Genomic DNA, 27,739 nt, shown 5'->3' with positions numbered 1-27,739 from the left:
CGACACACTTGGTGCCTGGTTGACCTGAGGGAACAAAGTCAAGGAATAAAAGTTGCCAGGAAGCTGCTTCATAAGGCCTACATTAGTTTGATATTTATTCTTCATTTTCTCGGGGCATTAAGTTTATATTCCCTATATCACATCAGAGTCCATGAGTCACTTTTATTCTAAATACAAAAGCAGCTACCCATGACTATACATTGGGTGAAAGCTCGCTAACTACTGGTGAATTTTTAAAACATATACAATGCAGATGCATTCTGTAAAACCGAAACCCCATTTCCCACAGCATGTCAGCCAGATTTACCCTAGAATATTGGTGCTATAATCATAAGGACTTGTCACACTTTAAAACTCATTTTTTGTGTGTGTGTAAATTCCAAAATACGAGGTCTAATTCATTTCAGCTGCACAGTGTCTACTCTTCTTCAAATTTAATTCGGCCAGAATGTAAACATCTAACTTTTAACATTTCTAGGTCTCATAGTTTCCTAAATATGCAAATTTTAAATTCCAATATATGTACTTCAATTATTTGATTCTGAGAAGCTTTCTTAACTAAATACTTTTGTCTCCAAATTCACAATTTAATGTTTATCAGATTTTTGACTACTCAGAGTCTGGACGTCTATGTGAAATATCACCTCAGATCAATATCTCAGACGAGAATTGATAATTTAGAGTTGTAATTCAGTCTGGGTGTCATTACCTGAGGAAAAGCAGTATTCCATCTCCACTCCGTGGGAACACTGTGACAAGACAGATATATTGGTAAAGAGTGATATTATACCAATGATCATAGAGACAACGCCAAAAGTAGCAACACCCCAGGCTGTCCACTTGGTGCGTGCCCACACTGGTCCTTCCTCCAGTTTAATATAGCACAAGGCAGGCAAGATGTAAGCCAGGGGTATCGCACACATGATGCCCTGGGGACAAAAGAAAGGTATGTATGATTAACTTCAGTGTTGCTGATAAATTTCTATCATTACATCGATTGTCAATATTTTTTCCTCCTTTACTGGGGCATTTTTACTGAAGAAATTAATGACGAATGAAGGTGTATTAAAAGACTTAAGAATGAAGCCTAAGTTTTGGAAACATTTTCAGGTTATTTACACAGAGTTCCAATAATGGTTATGACTTAAATTGCCTTGTGAAGAAATACTGCTCATTGATCTGATAGTGCCCTTCAAAGAAGTGCCTTGATGCGGGTTTAGGGCCCCTTGTTTCAAGGAATTGCAACTACTTTCCCTTTCCTTGAATCAAACCTGATTACCCTGCATTTCTCAGTTGCTGATCTAAGAAAGTGAAGTGTGTCTAGATGGTAAAGTGTTCGGCGCACAACTGGAGGGCTTCTGCTTCAATTAATTCACAAGAGGAACGAGAGACATGGGCAAGTCTCCTTACACCTGTTGCCTCTGTTCACTTTAGCAAGTATTGTATGTCCTTATGGGTTTAGCTCTTCCCAGTATATAAACAACAACAACAATAAAAATAAATATTATTATTATTATCACGTAAATTAAGTAAACACTCGCGTGTTATCTGACTTATGGTGGCGTCCTGGGAAATGGCACTCGTATACCTTACATCAGGCCAGGCTTTAATATTAGCTGAGGCTTTAATATTAGCTGAGGCTTTGATATTAGTTGAGGCTTTGATATTAGTTGAGGCTTTAATATTAGCTGAGGCTTTAATATTAGCTGAGGCTTTAATATTAGCTGAGGCTTTAATATTAGCTGAGGCTTTGATATTAGTTGAGGCTTTAATATTAGCTGAGGCTTTAATATTAGCTGAGGCTTTAATATTAGCTGAGGCTTTAATATTAGCTGAGGCTTTAATATTAGCTGAGGCTTTAATATTAGCTGAGGCTTTAATATTAGCTGAGGCTTTGATATTAGCTGAGGCTTTAATATTAGCTGAGGCTTTAATATTAGCTGAGGCTTTGATATTAGTTGAGGCTTTAATATTAGCTGAGGCTTTAATATTAGCTGAGGCTTTGATATTAGCTGAGGCTTTGATATTAGTTGAGGCTTTAATATTAGCTGAGGCTTTAATATTAGCTGAGGCTTTAATATTAGCTGAGGCTTTGATATTAGTTGAGGCTTTAATATTAGCTGAGGCTTTAATATTAGCTCCCCTCAAGGAAGGCTCCTTGATGTTGGTGAGGGGCTCTTGATTTAGGGAATTGGATCTGTGCTCCAGTTCCCCGAATTAAGCCTGAATGCCTTCCACATCCCCCCCCCCAGGCGCTGTATAATCCTCCGGGTTTAGCGCTTCCCCTTGATTATAATAATAATTTAATATTAGCTGAGGCTTTGATATTAGTTGAGGCTTTAATATTAGCTGAGGCTTTAATATTAGCTGAGGCTTTGATATTAGTTGAGGCTTTAATATTAGTTGAGGCTTTAATATTAGTTGAGGCTTTAATATTAGCTGAGGCTTTAATATTAGCTGAGGCTTTAATATTAGCTGAGGCTTTAATATTAGCTGAGGCTTTGATATTAGTTGAGGCTTTAATATTAGCTGAGGCTTTAATATTAGCTGAGGCTTTGATATTAGTTGAGGCTTTAATATTAGCTGAGGCTTTAATATTAGCTGAGGCTTTAATATTAACTGAGGCTTTGATATTAGTTGAGGCTTTAATATTAGCTGAGGCTTTAATATTAGCTGAGGCCTTGATATTAGTTGAGGCTTTAATATTAGTTGAGGCTTTAATATTAGTTGAGGCTTTAATATTAGCTGAGGCTTTGATATTAGTTGAGGCTTTAATATTAGCTGAGGCTTTAATATTAGCTGAGGCTTTAACATTAGCTGAGGCTTTGATATTAGTTGAGGCTTTAATATTAGCTGAGGCTTTAATATTAGCTGAGGCTTTAATATTAGCTGAGGCTTTGATATTAGTTGAGGCTTTAATATTAGTTGAGGCTTTAATGTTAGTTGAGGCTTTAATATTAGCTGAGGCTTTGATATTAGTTGAGGCTTTAATATTAGTTGAGGCTTTAATATTAGTTGAGGCTTTAATATTAGCTGAGGCTTTGATATTAGTTGAGGCTTTAATATTAGCTGAGGCTTTAATATTAGCTGAGGCCTTGATATTAGTTGAGGCTTTAATATTAGTTGAGGCTTTAATATTAGTTGAGGCTTTAATATTAGCTGAGGCTTTGATATTAGTTGAGGCTTTAATATTAGCTGAGGCTTTAATATTAGCTGAGGCTTTAACATTAGCTGAGGCTTTGATATTAGTTGAGGCTTTAATATTAGCTGAGGCTTTAATATTAGCTGAGGCTTTAATATTAGCTGAGGCTTTGATATTAGTTGAGGCTTTAATATTAGTTGAGGCTTTAATGTTAGTTGAGGCTTTAATATTAGCTGAGGCTTTGATATTAGTTGAGGCTTTAATATTAGTTGAGGCTTTAATATTAGTTGAGGCTTTAATATTAGCTGAGGCTTTGATATTAGTTGAGGCTTTAATATTAGCTGAGGCTTTAATATTAGCTGAGGCTTTAACATTAGCTGAGGCTTTAATATTAGCTGAGGCTTTGATATTAGTTGAGGCTTTAATATTAGCTGAGGCTTTAATATTAGCTGAGGCTTTAATATTAGCTGAGGCTTTGATATTAGTTGAGGCTTTAATATTAGCTGAGGCTTTAATATTAGCTGAGGCTTTAATATTAGCTGAGGCTTTAATATTAGCTGAGGCTTTGATATTAGCTGAGGCTTTAATATTAGCTGAGGCTTTGATATTAGCTGAGGCTTTAATATTAGCTGAGGCTTTAATATTAGCTGAGGCTTTAATATTAGCTGAGGCTTTGATATTAGTTGAGGCTTTGATATTAGTTGAGGCTTTAATATTAGCTGAGGCTTTAATATTAGTTGAGGCTTTAATATTAGCTGAGGCTTTGATATTAGTTGAGGCTTTAATATTAGCTGAGGCTTTAATATTAGCTGAGGCTTTAACATTAGCTGAGGCTTTGATATTAGCTGAGGCTTTAATATTAGCTGAGGCTTTAATATTAGCTGAGGCTTTAATATTAGCTGAGGCTTTAATATTAGCTGAGGCTTTAATATTAGCTGAGGCTTTAATATTAGCTGAGGCTTTAATATTAGCTGAGGCTTTAATAGGATAACAGCCTTTTTGCCCGTATATTTAGTGATATAAAAAGATATTTCTATGGATTCTTAACAAAACTGCAATTGATGAAAAAAAAAGGAGAATTTATTATGATTCTAACTTTATTGTTGATGCCTTTCCAGTGTAACCATGATGACGACGAGTGTCTTGCTGTTATCTCTCCTCTGCTTAATGTGTGTTGTGGATAGCAAAAAATACAAATACGAGGTATTATGTTGATATATGGGATGATAAATTATACACTTGTGTTGCACAAGTATCTAATTTATCAAGCTCTTGGGTCTCTCTATGATTCATCTACAAGACGGTTATATGAATAATTTTCATAACAGGTTGCGAGAATATTTTTTGCGTATGTTGAGCCTTTCTTGGGAACTTTCTGGCAACTACTGAATAGATTTTGCAGTGCAAATTCAAAGTCAAAACGGAAGTACCTAATACTGCAGATTTTCGATGGATAGTATGTAATATGACGCAGTATTAAGTGTTATGTAATGACTAATTCTTGTGTGGAAGCAAGACGGTTGTTAGATCAAAGATATGAAGACATTGAAGCATTTCCTGGAAGATTCTTGATGCTGGTGAGAGGCTCTTGATCCCGGGAAGAAGAAAGAACAAGAAAGGGAAGAAGAAAAAGATGAATTAAAAATATAGGCCTCTTTTTTATTATAAAAATATAGGCCAAAAAATACGTTGATGACTTACATTGACCTCGAGGACGATTCCAAGGCAGTCAGTGGAGAGGGAGAGGAACATACAGAGCATGGCTATCAGGACAGAGAGGACAGCATGTCTGAAGAACGGTTGTGGTTGGTACTCGCGGAAGAACGCCGTTTCCATGACATCTCTGGCCACGAAGCACTCAATGGGGAACGTGAGGAGGATGGTGACAGCGTACGCTCCCCGGCACACGTTCATCAGGTCGTCTCCCCAACAGTAGTTCTCAAATACATCACCTGTGGATACACAACACTCAGGTGATACATCGACACGTGGATACATAACTTAGGTGATACATATACACATGGATACACAACGCACAGGTGATACATATACATATGGATACAGAACACTCATGTGATAAATATACATATGAATACACAACACTCAGGTGATACATCCACACGTGGATACACAAGAGCTAAGTGGCAGTGAAACTTCTTCGTGCCAAAGAGCGACATTGACCAACAAATTGGAAAAGGAAACTCGACATTTCGGACCTTGATCCAAGTCCACAGCGGAGCAGTACTACATCGTCAAGTTTATATCAGCAGTTTGCAAGTTGTGCGTTGTGACATACTGATATAGAGAGATGACACTCATCTTGTTGGTAGATGAGAGAGATGATACTCAAATTGATGGAAAATGAGAGAGATGATACTCATCATGTTGGTAGATGAGAGAGATGATACTCATCATGTTGGTAGGTGAGAGAGATGAGACTCATCATGTTGGTAGATGAGAGAGATGACACTCATCATGTTGGTAGATGAGAGAGATGACACTCATCATGTTGGTAGATGAGAGAGATGACACTCATCATGTTGGTAGATGAGAGAGATGATACTCATCATGTTGGTAGACGAGAGAGATGACACTCATCATGTTGGTAGATGAGAGAGATGACACTCATCATGTTGGTAGATGAGAGAGATGACACTCATCATGTTGGTAGATGAGAGAGATGACACTCATCATGTTGGTAGATGAGAGAGATGACACTCATCATGTTGGTAGATGAGAGAGATGATACTCATCATGTTGGTAGACGAGAGAGATGACACTCATCATGTTGGTAGATGAGAGAGATGACACTCATCATGTTGGTAGATGAGAGAGATGACACTCATCATGTTGGTAGATGAGAGAGATGACACTCATCATGTTGGTAGATGAGAGAGATGATACTCATCATGTTGGTAGACGAGAGAGATGACACTCATCATGTTGGTAGATGAGAGAGATGACACTCATCATGTTGGTAGATGAGAGAGATGATACTCATCATGTTGGTAGACGAGAGAGATGACACTCATCATGTTGGTAGATGAGAGAGATGACACTCATCATGTTGGTAGATGAGAGAGATGACACTCATCATGTTGGTAGATGAGAGAGATGACACTCATCATGTTGGTAGATGAGAGAGATGACACTCATCATGTTGGTAGATGAAAGAGATGATACTCATCATGTTGGTAGACGAGAGAGATGACACTCATCATGTTGGTAGATGAGAGAGATGATACTCATCATGTTGGTAGATGAGAGAGATGAGACTCACCTTGTTGGTAGATGAGAGAGATGATACTCATCATGTTGGTAGATGAGAGAGATGATACTCATCTTGTTGGTAGATGAGAGAGATGACACTCATCATGTTGGTAGATGAGAGAGATGATACTCATCTTGTTGGTAGATGAGAGAGATGACACTCATCATGTTGGTAGATGAGAGAGATGACACTCATCATGTTGGTAGATGAGAGAGATGAGACTCACCTTGCTGGTAGATGAGAGAGATGAGACTCATCTTGTTGGTAGATGAGAGAGATGATACTCATCTTGTTGGTAGATGAGAGAGATGAGACTCACCTTGTTGGTAGATGAGAGAGATGATACTCATCATGTTGGTAGATGAGAGAGATGAGACTCACCTTGGGTGTAGCCAGTGAAGGTGACGTAGCCAGCCACAGCGAACACCAGACTTAGGATGGCGGCTGAGGCGATAGAGATGTGTGTTGCCTGGGGGGAAAAAAACAAATATAGAAACGTGATGGAGCAGCAGCACGTGGTGAAGCAACACGTGGTGAAGCAACACGTGGTGAAGCAACACGTGGTGAAGCAACACGTGGTGAAGCAACACGTGGTGAAGCAACACGTGGTGAAGCAACACGTGGTGAAGCAACACGTGGTGAAGCAACACGTGGTGAAGCAACACGTGGTGAAGCAACACGTGGTGAAGCAACACGTGGTGAAGCAACACGTGGTGAAGCAACACATGGTGAAGCAACACGTGGTGAAGCAACACGTGGTGAAGCAACACGTGGTGGAGCAACACGTGGTGAAGCAACACGTGGTGAAGCAATACGTGGTGAAGCAACACGTGGTGAAGCAACACGTGGTGAAGCAACACGTGGTGAAGCAACACGTGGTGAAGCAACACGTGGTGAAGCAGCACGTGGTGAAGCAACACGTGGTGAAGCAACACGTGGTGAAACAACACGTGGTGAAGCAGCACGTGGTGAAACGACACGTGGTGAAGCAGCACGTGGTGAAGCAACACGTGGTGAAGCAACACGTGGCAAAGCAGCACGTGGTGAAGCAACACGTGGTGAAGCAAAACGTGGTGAAGCAACACGTGGTAAGCAGCACGTGGTGAAGCAACACGTGGTGAAGCAAAAAGTGGTAAAGCAACACGTGGTAAAGCAACACGTGGTAAAGCAACACGTGGTAAAGCAACACATGGTGAAGCAACACGTGGTAAAGCAACACGTGGTAAAGCAACACGTGGTAAAGCAACACGTGGTAAAGCAACACGTGGTAAAGCAACACGTGGTAAAGCAACACGTGGTAAAGCAACACATGGTAAAGCAACACGTGGTAAAGCAACACATGGTGAAGCAACACGTGGTAAAGCAACACGTGGTAAAGCAACACATGGTGAAGCAACACGTGGTAAAGCAACACATGGTAAAGCAACACGTGGTAAAGCAACACATGGTAAAGCAACACGTGGTAAAGCAACACGTGGTAAAGCAACACATGGTAAAGCAACACATGGTAAAGCAACACGTGGTAAAGCAACACGTGGTAAAGCAACACATGGTAAAGCAACACGTGGTAAAGCAACACGTGGTAAAGCAACACATGGTAAAGCAACACGTGGTAAAGCAACACGTGGTAAAGCAACACATGGTAAAGCAACACGTGGTAAAGCAACACGTGGTAAAGCAACACATGGTAAAGCAACACGTGGTAAAGCAACACGTGGTAAAGCAACACATGGTAAAGCAACACGTGGTAAAGCAACACGTGGTAAAGCAACACGTGGTGAAGCAATACGTGGTAAAGCAACACATGGTAAAGCAACACATGGTAAAGCAACACGTGGTAAAGCAACACGTGGTGAAGCAATACGTGGTAAAGCAACACGTGGTGAAGCAATACGTGGTGAATCAACACGTGGCGAAGCAGCACCATGTGGTGTAGTAGCACCGTGGGGTGAAGCAGCACCGGTTGTGGTGTAGCAGCACCGTGTGGTGAAGCAGCACCGTGTGGTGAAGCAGCACCGTATGGTGTAAGATAAGATAAGATAAGATTTCGTTCGGATTTTTAACCCCGGAGGGTTAGCCACCCAGGATAACCCAAGAAAGTCAGTGCGTCATCGAGGACTGTCTAACTTATTTCCATTGGGGTCCTTAATCTTGTCCCCCAGGATGCGACCCACACCAGTCGACTAACACCCAGGTACCTATTTGCTGCTAGGTGAACAGGACAAGCACCGTGTGATATAGCAGCACCGTGTGATGTAGCAGTACCGTGTGGTGACACAGCACCGTGTGGTGAAGTTGCATCATGTGGTGCAGCAGCACCGTGTGATATATCAGCACCGTGTGGTGTAGCAGTACCGTGTGGTGAAGCAGCACCGTGTGGTGTAGCAGCACCGTGTGGTGAAGCAGCACCGTGTGATGAAGCAGCACCGTGTGATATAGCAGCACCGTGTGGTGTAGCAGTACCGTGTTTTGAAGCAGCACCGTGTGGTGTAGCAGCACCGTGTATTGAAGCAGCACCGCGTGGTGTAGCAGCACCGTGTGATGTAGCAGCACCGTGTGGTAAAGCAGCACCGTGTGGTGAAGCAGCACCGTGTGGTGTAGCAGCACCGTGTGGTGTAGCAGCACCGCGTGGTGTAGCAGCACCGCGTGGTGTAGCAGCATCGTGTTGTGTAGCAGCATCGTGTGGTGTAGCAGCACCGTGTGGTGTAGCAGCACCGCGTGGTGTAGCAGCACCGTGTGGTGTAGCAGCAACGTGTGGTGCAGCAGCACCGCGTGGTGAAGCAGCACCGCGTGGTGAAGCAGCACCGCGTGGTGTAGCAGCACCGTGTGGTGTAGCAGCACCGTGTGGTGTAGCAGCACCGCGTGGTGTAGCAGCACCGTGTGGTGTAGCAGCACCGTGTGGTGCAGCAGCACCGTGTGGTGAAGCAGCACCGTGTGGTGAAGCAGCACCGCGTGGTGTAGCAGCACCGCGTGGTGTAGCAGCACCGTGTGGTGTAGCAGCACCGTGTGGTGTAGCAGCACCGTGCGGTGTAGCAGCACCGTGCGGTGTAGCAGCACCGTGCGGTGTAGCAGCACCGCGTGGTGTAGCAGCACCGCGTGGTGTAGCAGCACCGTGTGGTGTAGCAGCACCGTGTGGTGTAGCAGCACCGTGTGGTGTAGCAGCACCGTGCGGTGTAGCAGCACCGCGTGGTGTAGCAGCACCGTGTGGTGTAGCAGCACCGTGTGGTGTAGGTGTAGCAGCACCGCCTGGTGTAGCAGCACCGCGTGGTGTAGCAGCACCGTGTGGTGTAGCAGCACCGCGTGGTGTAGCAGCACCGCGTGGTGTAGCAGCACCGTGTGGTGTAGCAGCACCGTGTGGTGGGTGATGATGCAGGGAAGGTAGAAATAAGTTCAGTGCTCCTATTGTAAAAGATCACACTTTGGAATATTGTTATTATACTCTGGAAAGAGATATGAGACATGATTGCGCAGGTAGCGCCCAGGTATAACACACACACTCATGTCTTATGTTAGCAGCTAGAGAGACACCCGAGTCATGGAAGCTTGCCAATTTCTGGTTTTGCCCAAGGTAATTCTTTGGAAACTAAATAAATAGGCTCGGAAAAGATATCTGACAAAATTCGTTAAGCTATGAGACCTTATCAGTCTCAAGGAAAGGTAGGACTATTCAGTCCTGCTAATGTGGATGACTACCAACAAAGTCACCCTTAATATTGACAAAATCTACTACCTACTGTTTGGAAAAAGCTTCAGATATCCAACTAAACATATAGATCATTGCAAGACACACCAAGTGTAAATTCTTGATAGCAAATTGAAATTTAATGCCCACATAACCAAGAACATCTTCATAACAGTAGGTGTGGGAAATTTGTTATTTTCCGTTATTTCTAAGTCTGGAGAAGTGGTATGGCATGCAAAGAATATGTTACAATTTACTGGGCATATGTTCACACTCCCATATAGGCTGCCTCCCAACCAGCGAACCAAGTGCTAAGGATTTAACGATATGGGTACCCATCGTTAAATCAGCACCTTGGTTCATTAACCAATCATAGGCGAGCTCACTAAATGCTGATGTGATGTGGTTCACTCGCAGTCAGCATTTGCAAGATTTGCCTCTAGCTGGTTGAAGCACGGTGCTCAATCAGGTCTCTGTCTTTGCCTTTATCACCGTGTGGTACACTTATATTCAACTCCTGTACAGAGTGTACACAAGTGTACATAGGTATGTATATATAATTGGTGAAGGAAATTCAAGTTAAATAGTACTGCTGAGTTTGTTTTGCTCCAACACATGACCAGGTCACAGGCCAGTCGTTACCTGTGTTTGTAATATGAGTGCTCTGTCCGGGAGCTGGAGCTTGTCTTAGTATCGTTGGGAGCTGAAGCTGGTCTTAGTACCGTTCATATAACTTTGCTATCGCTCGGCATTGTGTGTCTGCCTTGCCATCGCTTTCGTTATTGCATGTCAGGCTTGCAATTACTTTCGTTATTGCGTGTCAGTCTTGCTATTGTGTGTGTGTATCCCGCAAGTTGTACTGTGCTGTTGCTGCTTGTTGCGTGCATTGCGAACAGCGTGTTACTTTGGGGTTAATGCCACCTACACAAGTCAGGCGGTTGGTGTGTGAGTATACTCTACTAAATCTGCCCAAACTATCTCAACAACATTGCTGGCGAATTGCTCGTTCTATTGGTTTAGAGTATCAACGAACTCTCACTGCTGTGCAGCTTCGTGACATCATTCGTGCAAAGTTGAGAGTTAAAACAACTATGGTGCACCAAACTGAGGTATCTTCCACTGCAGGAGCTGTTAATCGCCGATGTCTGCTTAGGTACCTTCGTAATGTGGGAGGAATAACACCAGAACAATAAGATCAGCAGTCTTGTGAAGCAGAAGGAGCACTGGGTATGTCTCAGGGTGAGTTTGCTTCATTGGCGCTTGAGTTAGCCAAACTCAATCTTCAAACAACTAGGGAGCAGCAAGCATTTGCTAGAGAGCAGTTTGATAGAGAGAAGGAGGGGAGGCATTTTAAGCAAACTGTGGATGACTTTAGTGTGCAAAAGGCAGTGCAGCTAGTTCCTTGTTTTGTTGAAGCCAGGCCTGAACAGTTTTTGGAGGCATTTGAAAACCAGGCTCGAGCATTAAGGTGGCCTGAGGAGCATTGGGCAGCATTGGTGCATACAGCATTGTATGTTGAATAATGAAGAATTTGCCAACTATTGGGTGGGTAAAACCACGGTTCTTCTGGCTTATCAGTGTATTCCTGCTAAGTAGAGGAGGGAATTCAAACTGGGTAAGCGTCAGCTGGGTCAGTCTCATGTAGACTTTGTAAGGCAGCATTCGAAATCCCTCACCAAGTGGTACAAGGCGAGATGTGTCGCCAATTTTTCTGACTTAATTCAACTACTATTGGTGGATAACCTGCTGGAGTCTGTTGGACCAGAGGTTAGAGCCTATCATGAAGATCATTAATTGACCACTGCATTAGAAGCAGCCAGGTTGGCTGACACTTTTGAGACTAACCACTCCTTGTCCGAGCAGTCTTATTTTCCTTCCCAACAGCCTGGCATGAGTAGAGATCGTTAGAAAAGAGTTCCTGACTGGAGGATGAAGTGGCAGAACGAAGGTAAACGATTATGCCAACCAACTAAGTCACCTGGTGAGCAACGATATTAAACTCATGGCCAATCTGGTGAGCGACATCAAACTCATGCTCAACACGGTGGACATCAAACTCATGCTCAACAACGTCAGTATACAGAGGGGCGCCAGCCACAAAATCAGCAAGGAGCCAAAGTAAAACACAAGGTAACCTGTTATTTTTGCCATAAACCTGGCCATGTAAGATCCACTTGCCCAGCTAAACCCCATTCATTAGGGAGAATTACTAACCTCCCTATTGAGATGAACAAGAAAGAGGTAGAGTGTTTATGACCCAATACTACTACTTGCCATATCTCCCTTCAGGAGAATTCAAAGAAAACTGAAGTAAGAACATTTGGAGATACCGGGGCTTATTGTTCCCTTGTAAGAGAGGGGGTACTTCCCTTCTCTGAACAAACTTCACTGCATTCATCAGTTCTTTTAGACGTATTTGGAGGAGCAGTATTTTCTGTCCCTTTACATAGAATATACATGCAGAGTAAATATTACACTGGATATTTGACTGTAGGTGTTTCTGAAGGATTTCCTATGAAAGATGCTGTGGTATTACCAGGTAATAACATTCTTAATTCCACAAAGTGTCCAGAACCTATAATGTCTAATCCTTCTCCGATGTTGTCATAACTCGGGCAAAATCCCAAGGGATGTCTGTTGAGAATGCTGACCCATCCTTGGACGACTTTGTTCTAGGGCCAGACAGTTTGTTTTATGAGGAAAACTGGCCAGGGCCTCGTAAATTTAGTGAACAGACCCAGATCAATCCTTCCTATTCCAGGGTTGCAGGATTGCCAGATATCTGTTTCCATGCCCTAGGGACTGTCCTTTCAGGAGGAACAATGAAAAGATCCTTCTTTAAACTTAGTTTTTCAAATTGCTGTCGGTGAATCTCACTCGGATCACCTAGTTAAATATAAAATTAAAAAAGACTTCTTTATCTGCACAGAGACTGATAAGGAGGTAGAGGGAAGGCAAAAGACATTGATTGGTAGTTTCTAAAAAGTTTAGATCACAAACATTAAATATTGCTCACATTCCTTTGTTTGGAGGACACTTAGGCATTATCAAAACCTTGTATAGAATACTAAAAGTTTTTCTGGCCAAAAATAAAGGGAGATGTGAAAAATCACATCCATTGTTGTAGGGAATGTTAGCAAAACCTGGACACCCCATTAAACCTGCACCACTTCATCCCATACCCGCAGATGGACAACCTTTTTGGCGAGTTAATCATTGATTGTGTAGGTCCATTACTTAAGTTCAAATCTGGGAACCAATACTTATTCACTATTATGGACAAAGTACTAGGTATCCAGAAGCAGTCCCAGTGTGCAGTATCAAAACCAAAGCCATTCTTAAAGCCCTAACTAAATTCATATCCTGCTTTGGCATTCCTAAGTCTATTCAGAGTGACCGAGGTACTAATTTTACTGCCAAAGCATTTAGGGACGCATTAACTAGGCCAGGAATATTTCATAAATTATCCACTGCGTATCATCCTCAGTCCCAAGGCGCCTTGGAAAGATTTCATCAAACATTAAAAACCATGATGAGAACTTTTTGCATGCATTTTCCTACAGATTGGGATGAATCACTTCCTCTGTTGCTGTTCGCAATGAGAGAAACTGTGCAGGAGTCCACAGGGTACAGTCCGTTTGAGCTAATCTTTGGGCACAACGTACGAGGTCCTCTGTAAGTGCTTGAGGAAGGATAGATGGGAGAAGATACCTACATAACACTCTACAACCCTTCTTCAAGGTTGCAGGTGGCACATCAGTTGGCTAAGGCTAACTTAAAAACAGCTCAAAACACTTTGAAACAGAGGTATGACAGAAATTCTAAGCTTCGCTCCTTCAATCCAGGAGACAAGGTGTTGGTGCAGGAACCTATACCTGGCCACTATCTGATGTAAATTATGTGATAGCTCCCTTAATAAGCCCTCAAAGAGTAAAACATACCACATAAATCAGATTAAAGCATTTAATAGTCCAAATAAAGTCCCAGTAATGACTCTGTCCTCTGCCTCTATAGACAACCCGACCCTGGCTCCTTATTCCCTATTCTCGAAATTCAATTAAAGCTTCCCAATTCTGTCCTCCTCAGGGACCCTAGCCATTTAATGGTGAGGCTGTCTAAGAATCAAGTAACAAGTTTAACTGCAATCCTACAATCTTATCCTGACATATTTTCAGTGGTGACGTGTACTTAGCTCAGTGGTGACGTGTACTTAGCTTGAGTGGTGACGTGTACTTAGCTCAGTGGTGACGTGTACTTAGCTCAGTGGTGACGTGTACTTAGCTCAGTGGTGACGTGTACTTAGCTCTGTGAAGACCTGTTTGCGCGCTCTCTACGAATTGAAGCAAGATGCCCTCCATCGAGCAACTTTACCAACAGCTTAAGGAAGAATTGAGGATGGCGAAGATGGAGATTCGGCGACTGACCGAGGAAAACAAGAAGATTCGTAGTAGTCCTCCTGTTTTGAGTCCTCAGGTCAAGAAAGGAAACTGGTCAGTGGCTGGACAGCAGGGAACGAAGTTGACGATCAAGAAGACGAATGGAAAGGTAGAAACGATGAAGAAGAAAGAGACTGCCGTGGAAACTGTTGTGGAAACCTCTAATACATTCTCAGTGCTACCCGACGAATGTGAGTCGACTACTGGGAACGTCACGACGATCGACACCAAGGAAGGTAAGAATATTGTTGTTGTTGGGGATAGCCAAGTTAGGTATATGGATAGGGCGTTCTGCTTGAAGGACAGGAGTAGGAGACAGAGAGTTTGCTTTCCTGGGGCTGGGATGGAGGATATTGTTAGCCGTCTGGATGACATCATGAGAGGTAATGGGAGCAATCCTATTATCTGTCTCAGTGCTGGTGGCAACGATGTTGGCAGACGTAGGAGTGAAGACCTGATTAGCAGGTATAGGTCAGCAATAGAAATAATTAGGAGGAAGGGTGGGAACCCTGTCATATGTGGTATTTTGCCAAGGAGAGGAGTTGGAAATGAATGGTTGTCCAGGGCAATTGGTGTCAATTGCTGGCTGGACAAATACTGTAAGGAAAATGCGGTAACATTCATTGACAACTGGGACCTCTTCTATGGCAGAAATGACATGTATGCCAGGGATGGGGTTCACTTATCTAGGTCTGGGGTGGGAGCACTGGCAACTGCAGTGGAGGGAGCTGTTAGGTCTTTAAACTAGGAATAGTTAGTGGTATGGGTTTTGGCGGGAAAACAGTCAAGTCGCAGTGTAGTAATATGAGTACTAGGAGAACTAGTAATAGGCAAAATGAGGTAGATATTGGAAAGCCAGTGGCACAAATTGACAAGGACAGTAATAGGTTTAGTGGAATAACAGAAAGGAGCAGGAAGGGTAAAGAGAGAGGAGGGTCTTTAAATATATATTACACAAATAGTCGCAGTGCTAGGAATAAGATGGACGAGTTGAGACTAGTTGCTAGTGCAGGTAACATTGATGTATTTGCCTTAACTGAAACGTGGTTTAATTCAAAAAGTAGGGACATGCCTGCGGAATGTCACTTTCAGGGTTTTAAAGTGTTCCAAGTAGATAGAAGTGTCGGGAAGGGGGTGGGGTGGCATTGTATGTCCGAGATCGCTTGAACTGTTGCATAAAAACGGGTATTAAGTCTGAAGTAACACATACAGAGTCTGTTTGGATAGAATTTTCAGAGGGGCATGAAAAATTAATTTTAGGTGTGATATACCATCCCCCAAACTTAGATAGGGACCAGGGGAGACTACTATGGGAGGAAATTGTTAGGGCCACAAGGCACGATAATGTAGTAGTTCTAGGAGACTTTAACTTTAGTCATATTGATTGGAATTTCTTGACTGGGAATTTAGAATCATACGACTTCTTAGAAGTAGTTCAGGATTGTTTTTTGAAGCAGTTTGTGACAGAACCTACAAGGGGTAATAACCTGCTTGACTTAGTCCTGGCAAACAATGAATCCCTTGTTAATAATTTAGAAGTTTCAGAGGAACTGGGTGCTAGCGACCACAAATCAATTACATTTAGCATTGAATGGAAGTATGATAGTAGGGATAACTCAGTAACAGTCCCAGATTTTCGCTTAGCAGATTACGATGGGCTTAGAGAACACTTATCATCTGTTGACTGGGGTAACGAAGAGAGCTATCAATATGACAGTTTTCTGAACACTATACATGAGGCTCAAAGAACGTTTATTCCGTATAAGGAAATTCGATCAAATAGAAATGACCCAAAATGGATGAATAATAGGCTGAAATATCTACTAGGGCATAAGAAAGGAATTTATAGGCGTATCAAAAGAGGTGAGTGTCATCTTATGAATCAGTATATTGACATTAAGAGGGACATTAAAAAGGGGATAAGAAAAGCTAAAAGGGACTATGAAATTAAAGTTGCTAGGGATTCTAAAACTAACCCAAAAAGTTTTTTCCAGGTATATAGAACAAAAGTCAGAGATAAGATAGGTCCCCTTAAAAATAACTATGGGCATCTTAGTGACAAAGAGAATGAAATGTGCTCAATTTTAAATAATTATTTTCTCTCGGTTTTTACGCAGGAAGACACTAATAACATTCCAGTAATTAATTTCTATAGTGGGCCAGAAGAAGATAAATTATGTAACATCACAGTCACTAGTGAAATGGTTGTGAAGCAGATAGACCGACTGAAGCAAAATAAGTCACCGGGTCCTGATGAGGTTTTTTCAAGGGTTCTTAAGGAATGCAAAATGGAACTCTGTGAACCATTAACTAATATTTTTAATTTATCTCTTCAAACAGGTGTAGTGTCTGATATGTGGAAGATGGCTAATGTAATTCCTATTTTTAAAACAGGGGACAAGTCGTTACCGTCAAATTACCGCCCAATAAGCCTGACCTCAATTGTAGGCAAATTACTAGAGTCAATTATAGCTGAGATTATAAGAAGCCATCTCGATAAGCATAGCTTGATTAATGATACTCAGCATGGATTCACAAGAGGCCGGTCTTGTCTAACTAATTTATTAACCTTCTTCAGTAAAGCTTTTGAGGCTGTTGACCACGATAAAGAATTTGATATTATTTACTTAGATTTTAGTAAGGCTTTCGATAGAGTTCCGCACCAAAGACTGTTAAAGAAAGTGGCAGCTCATGGCATTGGGGGAAAAGTGCTCTCGTGGGTCGAGTCATGGCTCACAGACAGGAAGCAGAGAGTGTCCATAAATGGGGTTAAATCCGAGTGGGGATCAGTAACAAGTGGCGTTCCACAGGGATCAGTCTTGGGCCTGTTGTTGTTTATAATATATATCAATGATCTTGATGAGGGTGTTACAAGTGATATGAGAAAATTCGCCGATGACACAGATAGGTAGGATAATTGATTCAAACGTAGATGTTAGGGAACTTCAGGAGGATTTAGACAAACTCTACTCTTGGTGAGGAAAGTGGCAGATGCAGTTCAATGTAGATAAATGCAAGGTTCTGAAGCTCGGGAGTGTCCATAACCCTAGCACTTATAAGTTAAATAATGTAGAACTTAGCCATACAGATTGCGAAAAGGACTTGGGGGTTATGGTGAGCAGCAACCTTAAACCAAGGGTGAAGAATGCTGCATCTGATGATGTACCGAGTGGGGTTATAGTCTAAAAACTTGGGTAGCTTGGAAAGGAGATTGGATAAGTTTGTGAGCAGACCTTCTACAGTGTTCTTATGTGGGATAGCGATGAAGAAGTTTCTTGGCAAGTGGTTCAGCTATGTTATAGAAGCCACTATTCTGGTTGAAGTTGTCGGATATAGAAATAAGTGATGATTCCAGGATTCTTCGGTATTGAGTGTTGTCTTCTGTGGCGATAAGTCTTGAGTTTCTGTAGTTTATCAAGTGGTTGTGTGAATTACGGTGTTGTACGCAGGCATTCCTTGTGTCGTCAGACCTGCTTGCGTATTGGTGTTCTGAAATACGTGTTTGGAGGTCCCTTGATGTTTCGCCCACGTATAACTTGTTGCAGTCATTACAAGGGATTATGTATACCCCTGCAGAGGATGGAGGCTTGTCCTGCCTACTACTGGTGATGTCCTTGATGGTCGTGGTTGTGGAGGTAGATACTTGGAATGATGTTTTGGCAAAGATGTTGGAAACATGTTTGGCAATGGAGTTGGTGGGAAGGACTATGTATCTCTTCTCGGCAGTGTCTTCTCTGGGTGTGTTGAAGATGTTTAATGCTCGCCGTCTGCAGTCTCTGATGAAGTGACGAGGATAGTGGAGTTTAGAAAATATTTGTTCAATTATAGTGCATTCTTCCTCAAGGAACTCGTTGCTGCAGATTCTGAGTGCACGCAGGAAGAAGCCTATAATTACACCATTGTGTCGGTATTTTATACCATTTATTTCCACAGCAATGCCTAAGCGTACGTAATAAGGCAAATAGATTACTGGGATTTATATCAAGAAGTGTAAGCAACAGAAGTCCAGAGGTCATACTGCAGCTTTATACATCAGTAAGGCCTCACCTAGATTATGCAGCTCAATTCTGGTCTCCATATTACAGAATGGACATAAATTCGTTAGAAAACATTCAGCGTAGGATGACTAAATTAATACATAGCATTAGAAATCTTCCTTATGAAGAAAGATTGAAGACTCTTAAGTTACATTCACTTGTTAGACGAAGAATGAGGGGAGACCTGATTGAAGTGTATAAGTGGAAGATAGGTATTAGTAAAGGGGATATTAACAAGGTCTTGAGGATATCTCTCCAAGAGAGAACCCGCAGTAATGGATTTAAATTAGATAAGTTTAGATTTAGAAAGGACATAGGAAAGTATTGGTTTGGAAATAGGGTAGTTGATGAGTGGAACAGTCTACCTAGTTGGGTTATTGAGGCTAGGACTTTGGGTAGTTTCAAATTTAGGTTGGATAAGTACATGAGTGGGAGGGGTTGGATTTGAGTGGGACTTGCACATCAGAGCTTATTTCTTGGGTAGCATTGAAAATTGGGTTGGTGAAATGTTTGTTAGTGGGATGAATTGTAAAGGACCTGCCTAGTATGGGCCAACAGGCCTGCTGCAGTGTTCCTCCTTTCTTATGTTCTTATGTTCTTATGTCCCGAAAAATATGCACTAGGATATCATGATGTAGATGTTGGAAACTCTAAACCTGTTAAACTCTCCCCCTACAGAGGTAATCCTGAAAAAAGAGGCTACTTCAGCAGAAGTAGCATTTCTGTTAGAACATGGATTAGGGGAGGAGTTATCTATTCCGTGGGCTTCACCAAAGTCTGATGAAGATTTTCGAATGTGTACAGACTACCGTAAGATGAATGAGGTCACTATTCGAGATGCTTACCCTCTGCCACATTTGGATGATGTAGTTGACTTTGTTGATAAGGCTACTTTTGTTTCTAAATTAGACCTCCTTAAGGTTACTCTCAGGTACCTTTAACAGATAAGGTGAAGGAAATCTCTGCCTTCATAATTCTAGGTCATTATCAATACACAGGAACACCCTTTGGGATGCAGAACTCACTGGCATCATTCCAAATGCTGATCCATCAGGCTGTTAAAGAACTTGAAGGCATGACAGCTTACCTAAATGATATTGTAGTGGCATCCAATACTTGGGACCAACATGTGTCCAGACTTATAGCTCTCTTTGAGAAATTTCAGAGTTTCCAATTAACTGTTAATTTATGTAAGTCATCTTTTGGTCAGTCTATTGTTACTTTTTTAGGCCATGAAGTAGATAGTGGTAAAGTTGTCCCTAACTTTTGCTAAAATCCTTTCCATTAATAATTAACCAGTACCTCATGATAGGAAATCCCTCCAACGTTTCTTAGGAATGGTAGGGTTTTATAGAGATTCTGTAAGAACTCTGCAGATGTTGTAGCCCACCTAACCTCACTTACCAGTCAAAAAACTAAATTCCAATAGACCCCAGAGTGCCACGACTCTTTTAACAAAGCTAAACGACTACTTTGTACTGCACCCATTCTTCTGTCTCCTGATTTTGCAAAACCCTTTCCATAACAGGTTGATGCTTGTGAGCCAGGGGTAGGGGTAGTACTTGTACAAAAATCTGGGGAAGAGTGGTTGCAGCCTGTGGCTTATTTCTCGGCCAAGTATCAACCTACTCTGCAATTGAAAAAGAAGCCCTCACTCTGATACTGGCATTAGTATATTTCGAGGTCTATATGAGGCAATTGTCCCAGGTGGTCTCAATCTACAGTGACCACAACCCTCTGGTCTACCTCAACTCCATGAAAAACCACAACACACATCTGATGAGATGGAGTCTCAGGCTGCAACCATACAATTGTCGCATTGTACATACTGTCGGCAAGGATAATAAGCTGGCTGATTCCCTTTCTCATACTTAAATTTAGGTTAGGATGTGTTAGGTACTATATGGGTAGCCTAGCTCTTTTTCACCCTCTCCTTTTTGTATATATAAAATGTTTTAATTTTGGTGGGGGGAGGTTGGTGATGGGCATTCTGCTACTGTCCACAGGTGTCTTGAACCAACTGTCTCACTCTAGAGTTTGACCTTATGTCTCGAGAAAAGTTGAGCTCTATCTAATGAGTTGGGTGGTTGAGAGGAAAGGCAGTTCCATTATTGTTCAGTGCCATGGTGGCATACTACCCATGGAGGTGGAAGCCTAGTCCTGGCTATTAGAGCCCTTTTGGGATGGGGGTGTGGCATGAAAAGAGTATGTTACAATTTATTAGGTGTATGTACACACTCCCATATAGGCTGCCTCCCAATCAGTAATCCAGGTGCTAAGGGTTTAACAGTATGGGTACCCATTGTTAAATCAGTACCTTGGTTCGTTAAAAAATCATAGGCGAGCCCCCCAACTGCTGATGTGATGTGGTTCACTCGCAGTAAGCATTTGCCAGACTTGCCTCTAGCTGGTTGGAGCACGGTGCTCTCTCAGGCCTCTGTCTTTGCCTTTGTCACTGTGTGGTACACTTATATTCAACTCCTGTACATAGTATATATATATATATATATATATATATATATATATATATATATATATATATATATATATGCAATTAGATCACAGTAAACAGGTGATTTTAAAATATGCAAAACAACCACTGTGAAAGAGTAGTGAAATTCCAAGCGCTTTCGTGACTACTCACATTGTCAAGGAACTATGAAAGTAATACATCAAAGGAAGGCAATTAAAGGGCTTAGACTACACCTCACAGTCAACCCCCACAACAAAGAAACACCTGACGCGCGACAATACCGGACTCATAAGAAAAGAGGAACACTGCAGTAGGTCCACTGATCCAACTAGACAGGTCCTCACGACATCCCACTAACAAAACATTCTACCCAAGAAAAAAGGTTCATTATTTGTCCAATGTATTATTAAACTCTAACCAAATTTTATTAATTATAAATGAGTCTAATTTATATAAACCTAAGGAAATATTCATATTATTTTCAAAACTGCTTTTTATGAAACAAGATTCAATTATATTTCTGTCAACCATGGACTTTCTTGATACAACTTTCTCAACTTTATGAAAATCAATTGGATGGTTAAAATCTCTCATGAATAAATAGAGCATTGGAATCTTGTCCAATTCTAATGCTGTATTTATGTTGTTTTAATCTAAGTTCGAGATTTTTACCAGTTTGACCGTAATAAACTTTATCGCAAATTTTACAAGGAATCTTATAGACACATCCGTCAGCATTTTGGGGGGAATTTTTTACTGTACCAAGATTTTTAAATACAACTTTAATATTAAAAGTCTTAAGAAGAGAAGGCATATCAACGAAGTTTTCATGGTAAGGGAGAACCAACATATTTTTAGTTGAATAAGGTTGTTGTCCCTTTTTGGGTTGTAAAAAGTATTTCTAGCAATTTTAAATGATTTATCAATTACATTTCTCGGGTATTTCAGATCAAAGGCTATTTCATAAATTTTGGATATTTCTTCGTCTATGAACATATTGTCGGTAATTCTACCAACATTATTACAGAAAAACTTCAGCACTGAGCCCACTGGTGGATATGCAGTTCAGATTGTTGAGGTGTGGTGACTGGCATGTCTCCTTTACCCACTAGCCATGCAGCCTACCCAGCCTCATACTGCACATCTCATTCCGGCTACTGCAGACTTCATTCCAACACCACTGTATTACAGTGGAATTTCAGTCACAATGGACTGCAAGGTACTTGTGCTGTTATCACTGTTTGGACATGCCCATCGGGATATACATAGCTCTGTAGTATACAGTTTTCAACATAGAATACAACAGTACACCTTGACAGTAACAGAGACACTGGATATAAATGTGCAGGAAAAAGTACAAAGAAGGATGAAGTTGATCCAATGTATCAGAAATCTTTCCTATGAGGAGCCTGAATCTGCACTCTCTAGAAAGGCGCAGAATCAGTGGGGATATGATTGATGAGTATAAATGGAAAACAAGAATAAATAAAGGGGCTGTAAATAATGGGAAAAGAGTATCGAACTAAGGCAGGTCTCGTATCAATGGTTTCAAGTTGGAAAAATTTAGTTTTAGATAACATATAGGAAAATTCTGGTTTGGTAATAGAGTTGTGGATGAGTGTAATGAACTCCTGAGTAATGTTATTGAAGCTAAAACGTTTTGCAGTTTTAAAAATAGGTTAAACATATACATGAGGGGGTGTGGGTGGGTGTGAATTGGACCTGACTGACCTTGGCCAGTGGGTCTGATGTGTTGCTTCTTCCTTCTTGTAATAATGTTGGTAGAATTACCGACAATATGTAAAGTAAAAGGACACAAGTGCAACTAATGTGGCATTTTATTGTGGCAACATTTCGCCCTCCAGGAGCTTTGCAACGGCTTGACAAAGCTCCTGGAGAGCGAAACGTTGCCACAATAAAATGTCACATTAGTTGCACTTGTGTCCTTTTTCTTCCTTCTTAAATAGATGTGACTTGGACCTGACTAGCTTAGGCCAGTAGGTGACTTGGACTTGCCTACCATGGGCCAGTAGGCCTGCTGCAGTGCTCCTTTCTTTTTATGTTCTTAAAAGTTATTACACTCGTTGTGATTGTCGTGCTGGTGGGGTGTAGCATCCTCAGAAAAATTGACGTAATGATTACTGTGTATTTTCTTTTATTTAATATATTGCTAATGTTATTTTTGTTAGCTAAAGCAAAAATATCATGCTTTATAGTATTTGTTGCCTTGTATCTTTAGCTACATTTATAGCAGGATGTAACACATGAACTGCACTCTGTGCTCGCAAATTCCAATTATGATTGGCTACATGCAATGTTACACTACTTGTTTGCTTGTTTGATTTCCAGGGAAATGTGGTAAGCAGAAAGGACACCTGATCTTACACCTGGCAGCATTTGGATCTCTGGATGTCACTGAGCAACACCTCTCCTCTCTACTCTGTCTGGAAGAATGCTATTTTCATCTGCTGGTGTCATATAGACTCGGTTTTCAGGTATCCGTTGGTGAGCTGGAACAGACATCTCATAACTCTGCACAATTTTGTGAAGTCTTATTTAGAACCAGTGATTTCTGACATTTTTTGAGGTTGTCATGAGACACTATGCTTCAGGTCGCGAGTCTAAACTCTAGACCTGCCTTGTTCTGACTGGCATCTAGGATCTCACATAGTCTGGGTTAAGAAGTCGCTGACAATAAGTTGGGAGTTTTTTTCTTTGTAAGGAGAACTTATTGATTGTTCCCAGTTAGGGTCGTTTTGGATCTCCACTTCTTTGCCTGATGATGTGCTGCTTATGATTGCTTAGTGCTTCTTTAAGTTCAAACAAGCTGCTCTTATTGCTTCTGTTGATCACAAGTTAATTTATTTAAGGATTTGTTTTGTCACTCACGTTCTAGTAGTCTTGCTGAGTGCATACACATGCGCATATTACTCTTGTATTTTCGGATACAATTTAGTACAGTAACATACCAGATGGTATAGTTTCTTTAAGAGTTTAATATTGTACAGTTTCATAAGTGTTAAAAGCAGTTTAAATTAAATGTTCAAAACACTGAATACTCCATAAAGTTACTGATGCTGTGCACTTGATGTGTAGAAGCCTAGTTCCTTAATGCTAAGATGAGTTCCTAAAGTAATCTTGACTGTAAATATTAATATCCTTAGACACTGTTTTTGTTATAATAAAGTTTTTTTTTAAACCTTTACATGTTAGTATTTATTCAACAAGTCGTTATCCAACCCCGATGTGGTACAGGATAATTGGTCTTGAATTTTTAATAACGAACTGTTACAAAACCAGAAACAGGCTAGATGCTAGAGGAGGATCAATAAGGTGACCCTCATTTTGTGACACCAGGATTCTCATACACACACAATAATCACGGATATTACCTATGGAAAATTGCATTTACTTGGATGTATCACTATATACATAACAGTAAATGAGCATAGATAATTATTATTTATCAGTTAGACAATGTTAGGTAAGACACATATGCAACATTGCATATGTGTCTTACCTAACAATCTGTCGGTATTTTATGCCATTTTAATGTTCATCAGTTAGACAAGTAGGAATTTGGGACACCTAGGCCGCAAAAAAATGTCCCCCTTCGATACCTACCACTGTCATATCCACAAGTTGCTCTGGACCTATTAATTAAATGAAATATACATCACCAGGAATGCTGGTAAATATATAAATTTGTGGACTGTATATGAAATTAAAAAATGCTTATATATAAATACACATTTATATAAAAGAAGGAGAATATATCTTAATCATAACACTCACCAATTTGACTGGAGATTAAGTTGTATCATACTCAGAAAACCTCACTGTCTATACATGAAAATAACAACTGGCCAGAGTTATAACATAACAGACTTATCTGAGGTTCCTGGAGTTGTCCTGTCCTGTCGCCTGATATCTCAAGTTATGCAGGAATGCACATCTAACAATTTCGCCTCCTATTTGAGAGGTGTCAGCCCAATTTTAACCTCTAGAGCACGAAAAATTCCTTTCCATTACACTAACGTTGTATCCAATTCAAATTAACAATGGTGACTGACCCTTCTCCCCAGGCTCAGTTTCCCATTTTCTATGACATAAATGTTATTAAATACAGTATGGCCATCTATATACATATAAATACTGAATTTCTGGGAAATATATACAGTATTTTCCACACTGCGGCTGGGCGGAGTTCGTTGCTAAACGACTCAAATTACTCCTTCCTTTAGGAGACGATTCCAGCTGGTTCTGGCCTGAGTGGCTGTTCTCCTAGTAGGTCTTACTATGATTTCATCTTCTGGCATCATTTGGTCAGCGTTATCTTCCATATCACTCATGTCACTTTCCCTCAGATTTTCATTTACATTTGATTGAGCACCTAATTCCAAGGGAATCAATTTATTAATTGTGCGTAAACTTTTCTGGCCATGACACAACACTTTGACATTCCTGACAACACCTTGTGCATCTGGGTACAATGTCAATACTTTGCCCAGAGGCCACAATGTTCGATGTTGTTCAGTGTCAATTAACACAATGTCACCTGGTTGAATGGTCTGTCGATTTACTGCCTCTGTCGCCCCATAAAAGTGTTCACATAGTGTAAGAAGATATTCCTTGCACCACACATTAGACCAATGATCAATTACTTTATTTAACATTTTAAATTTATTACACAACACTGCCGCATCATTGTAATCTTCATCACTTTCTTCCGGATTATCTTTATAGACAGGGGCAGCTTCCAATTTCCTTCCACATATTAGGTGAGGTGTTAATACATCTGCATCAGGTGTATCACTCATGTACGAGAGAGGCCTATTATTTATACGATTTTCCGCCTCCACTAACACTGCACGGAATTCTTCCAAATTAATATTCTTCCGGTGTAGTACTTTACGGAGACACCTCTTCACTGTGCCTATCAGTCTTTCGTACAGCCCCCCCCCCTCCCAAGGGGCTCTAGGAGTAATAAATTTCCAGGTACACCCTCGCTGGGTTAACAGAGATTGAACATCGTTACTATTATTTAATTCTATCAAGTGTTGAGCACCTGCTACAAAATTTGTGGCATTATCCGAAATCATCAATCTCGGACAGGATCTCCTAGCTGCAAATTTTCGAAACAGCTGTATAAACTGTTCTGCAGACAAGTCCTGTGCCACTTCTAAATGAACTGCCCTAGTAGCAGTACAGGTGAACAAACAAACATACACTTTCAGTGGAACACCATCTGAAGTACCTGTTAAAATTATTGGACCACTATAGTCTACACCTGTTACATCAAATGGTTTCACTAATTGTACACGCTCCTTTGGCAATGGTGGAGGACCTGGGTACATATAGGATCTAGCATCCACACGGCGACATATTACACAAGATTTAATCACCCTTTTTACACTTTGTCGTCCTTGTGGAATCCAGAAAGTTTCCCTAATACAATTTAAGGTATCTTGTACCCCACCATGCATTACATTTTTATGGGCATTTAGCACAATTAAATTTGTTAGATGATGAGTTTTGGGCAGTAAGATAGGGTGTTTAGCATAATCACCCAATTCAGCATTTTGTAACCTACCTCTGCACCTAATTACACTGTTCTCTAAATACAGCCCCAATTTCTCTATTATGGAACCTTTCACAATTTTTCTTTCCATCATCAATTTAATATCATTTCCATAGATTTCTTCCTGTGCCCTCTTTATCCAATATTCAAGAGGATGTGAAAACTTATATGATATATTCATCTTGTTTAGAAATTTAAACACCAACTTAGTTACATTGATTAGTTTGGGTAAAGAAGAATACCTATTTATATCAATGGCTAAGGGAGGACAAACTATTGGAGCGGTGGTCGCAGTAATTTCAACAGGAGCAATATACGCCTTTTGTACAGGCCAATTAGCTTTATTTACCAACCAACTCAGTCCTTAAACCATGATACAGCATTTACAAATTTAGCATAAGGTAAACCTCAAGGAGGGGCTCATAGGTCGGAGCGCGGAGCAAAAAAAAAATCGAAAAAATATGAAAATTGAGTTATTGTTACCGAAAAATAGCTGAACTTTCTGGCTACACTCTGGTATAATTATTATCCTTGTACGATGTTTCTAAAAGGAATTACAGCCATTTATAACAGGCATGGTGACAGTGCTGACGCGTCATAGTGCGTAAGAAGCGCTGACGCGGCTTTGTTTACGTTTTTTCCCCGTGTTATTTTTATCGTTTTCTTCTGGCAGTTTGGGAGACACACAGATGATGATCAAACTAAATGTAAATTATGTGATCAGGCATATGGTCACTCTCTTGAACACTATGTGCTTAATTGTCCACTTATTGAGGAATACAGAGACAGACAGTATAATAACCTATGTGACATGTCAAGATATCTTATTAATGAAAATAAGATACCAGATATACTAAGCAAATTTCCTAAATTTGCTTGTAACAGATAAGTGAACTATAGATATGTAGATATAAATCCATATGTATTCCTGTTAACCCTTTGGGGCCTAGTTCCTAGGCCTTTTGTGTATCCATATGCTCTCGCGCTACCGTCCACAGGATGGATATGGGGTGCACAATAAACTAGCCACTTCGGTGGCAAAATCTAAAAAAATCTGTCTAATATAATACAAATTCACCATCTGAGATCATGCCAGAGTGGGCGGAGACAATATGAT

The 27,739-nt window shown here is 40.9% G+C and overlaps 1 protein-coding gene across 1 annotated transcript in view; it reads right to left on the bottom strand.

Moving 5' to 3' along the window:
• Positions 1 to 27,739, bottom strand: part of LOC138853369 (putative sodium-coupled neutral amino acid transporter 11) — a 185,730-nt gene that overhangs the window by 806 nt on the left and 157,185 nt on the right. The window contains exons 7-9 of the mRNA XM_070089613.1: positions 6,795 to 6,882; positions 4,844 to 5,094; positions 1 to 929 (exon numbers count right to left, since the gene is read on the bottom strand). The exon at positions 1 to 929 is cut by the window's left edge and continues 806 nt beyond it. Coding sequence (XP_069945714.1) covers positions 678 to 929; positions 4,844 to 5,094; positions 6,795 to 6,882 — 591 coding nt within the window. The 3' untranslated portion in view covers positions 1 to 677. The remainder of the gene's footprint in view (positions 930 to 4,843; positions 5,095 to 6,794; positions 6,883 to 27,739) is intronic.

This window comes from Cherax quadricarinatus, chromosome 29, assembly GCF_038502225.1.
Source record: "Cherax quadricarinatus isolate ZL_2023a chromosome 29, ASM3850222v1, whole genome shotgun sequence".
NCBI lineage: Eukaryota > Metazoa > Arthropoda > Malacostraca > Decapoda > Parastacidae > Cherax > Cherax quadricarinatus.
The sequence above is the reverse complement of the archived record's forward strand: the minus strand, read 5'-3'. Positions and strand labels throughout refer to the sequence as shown.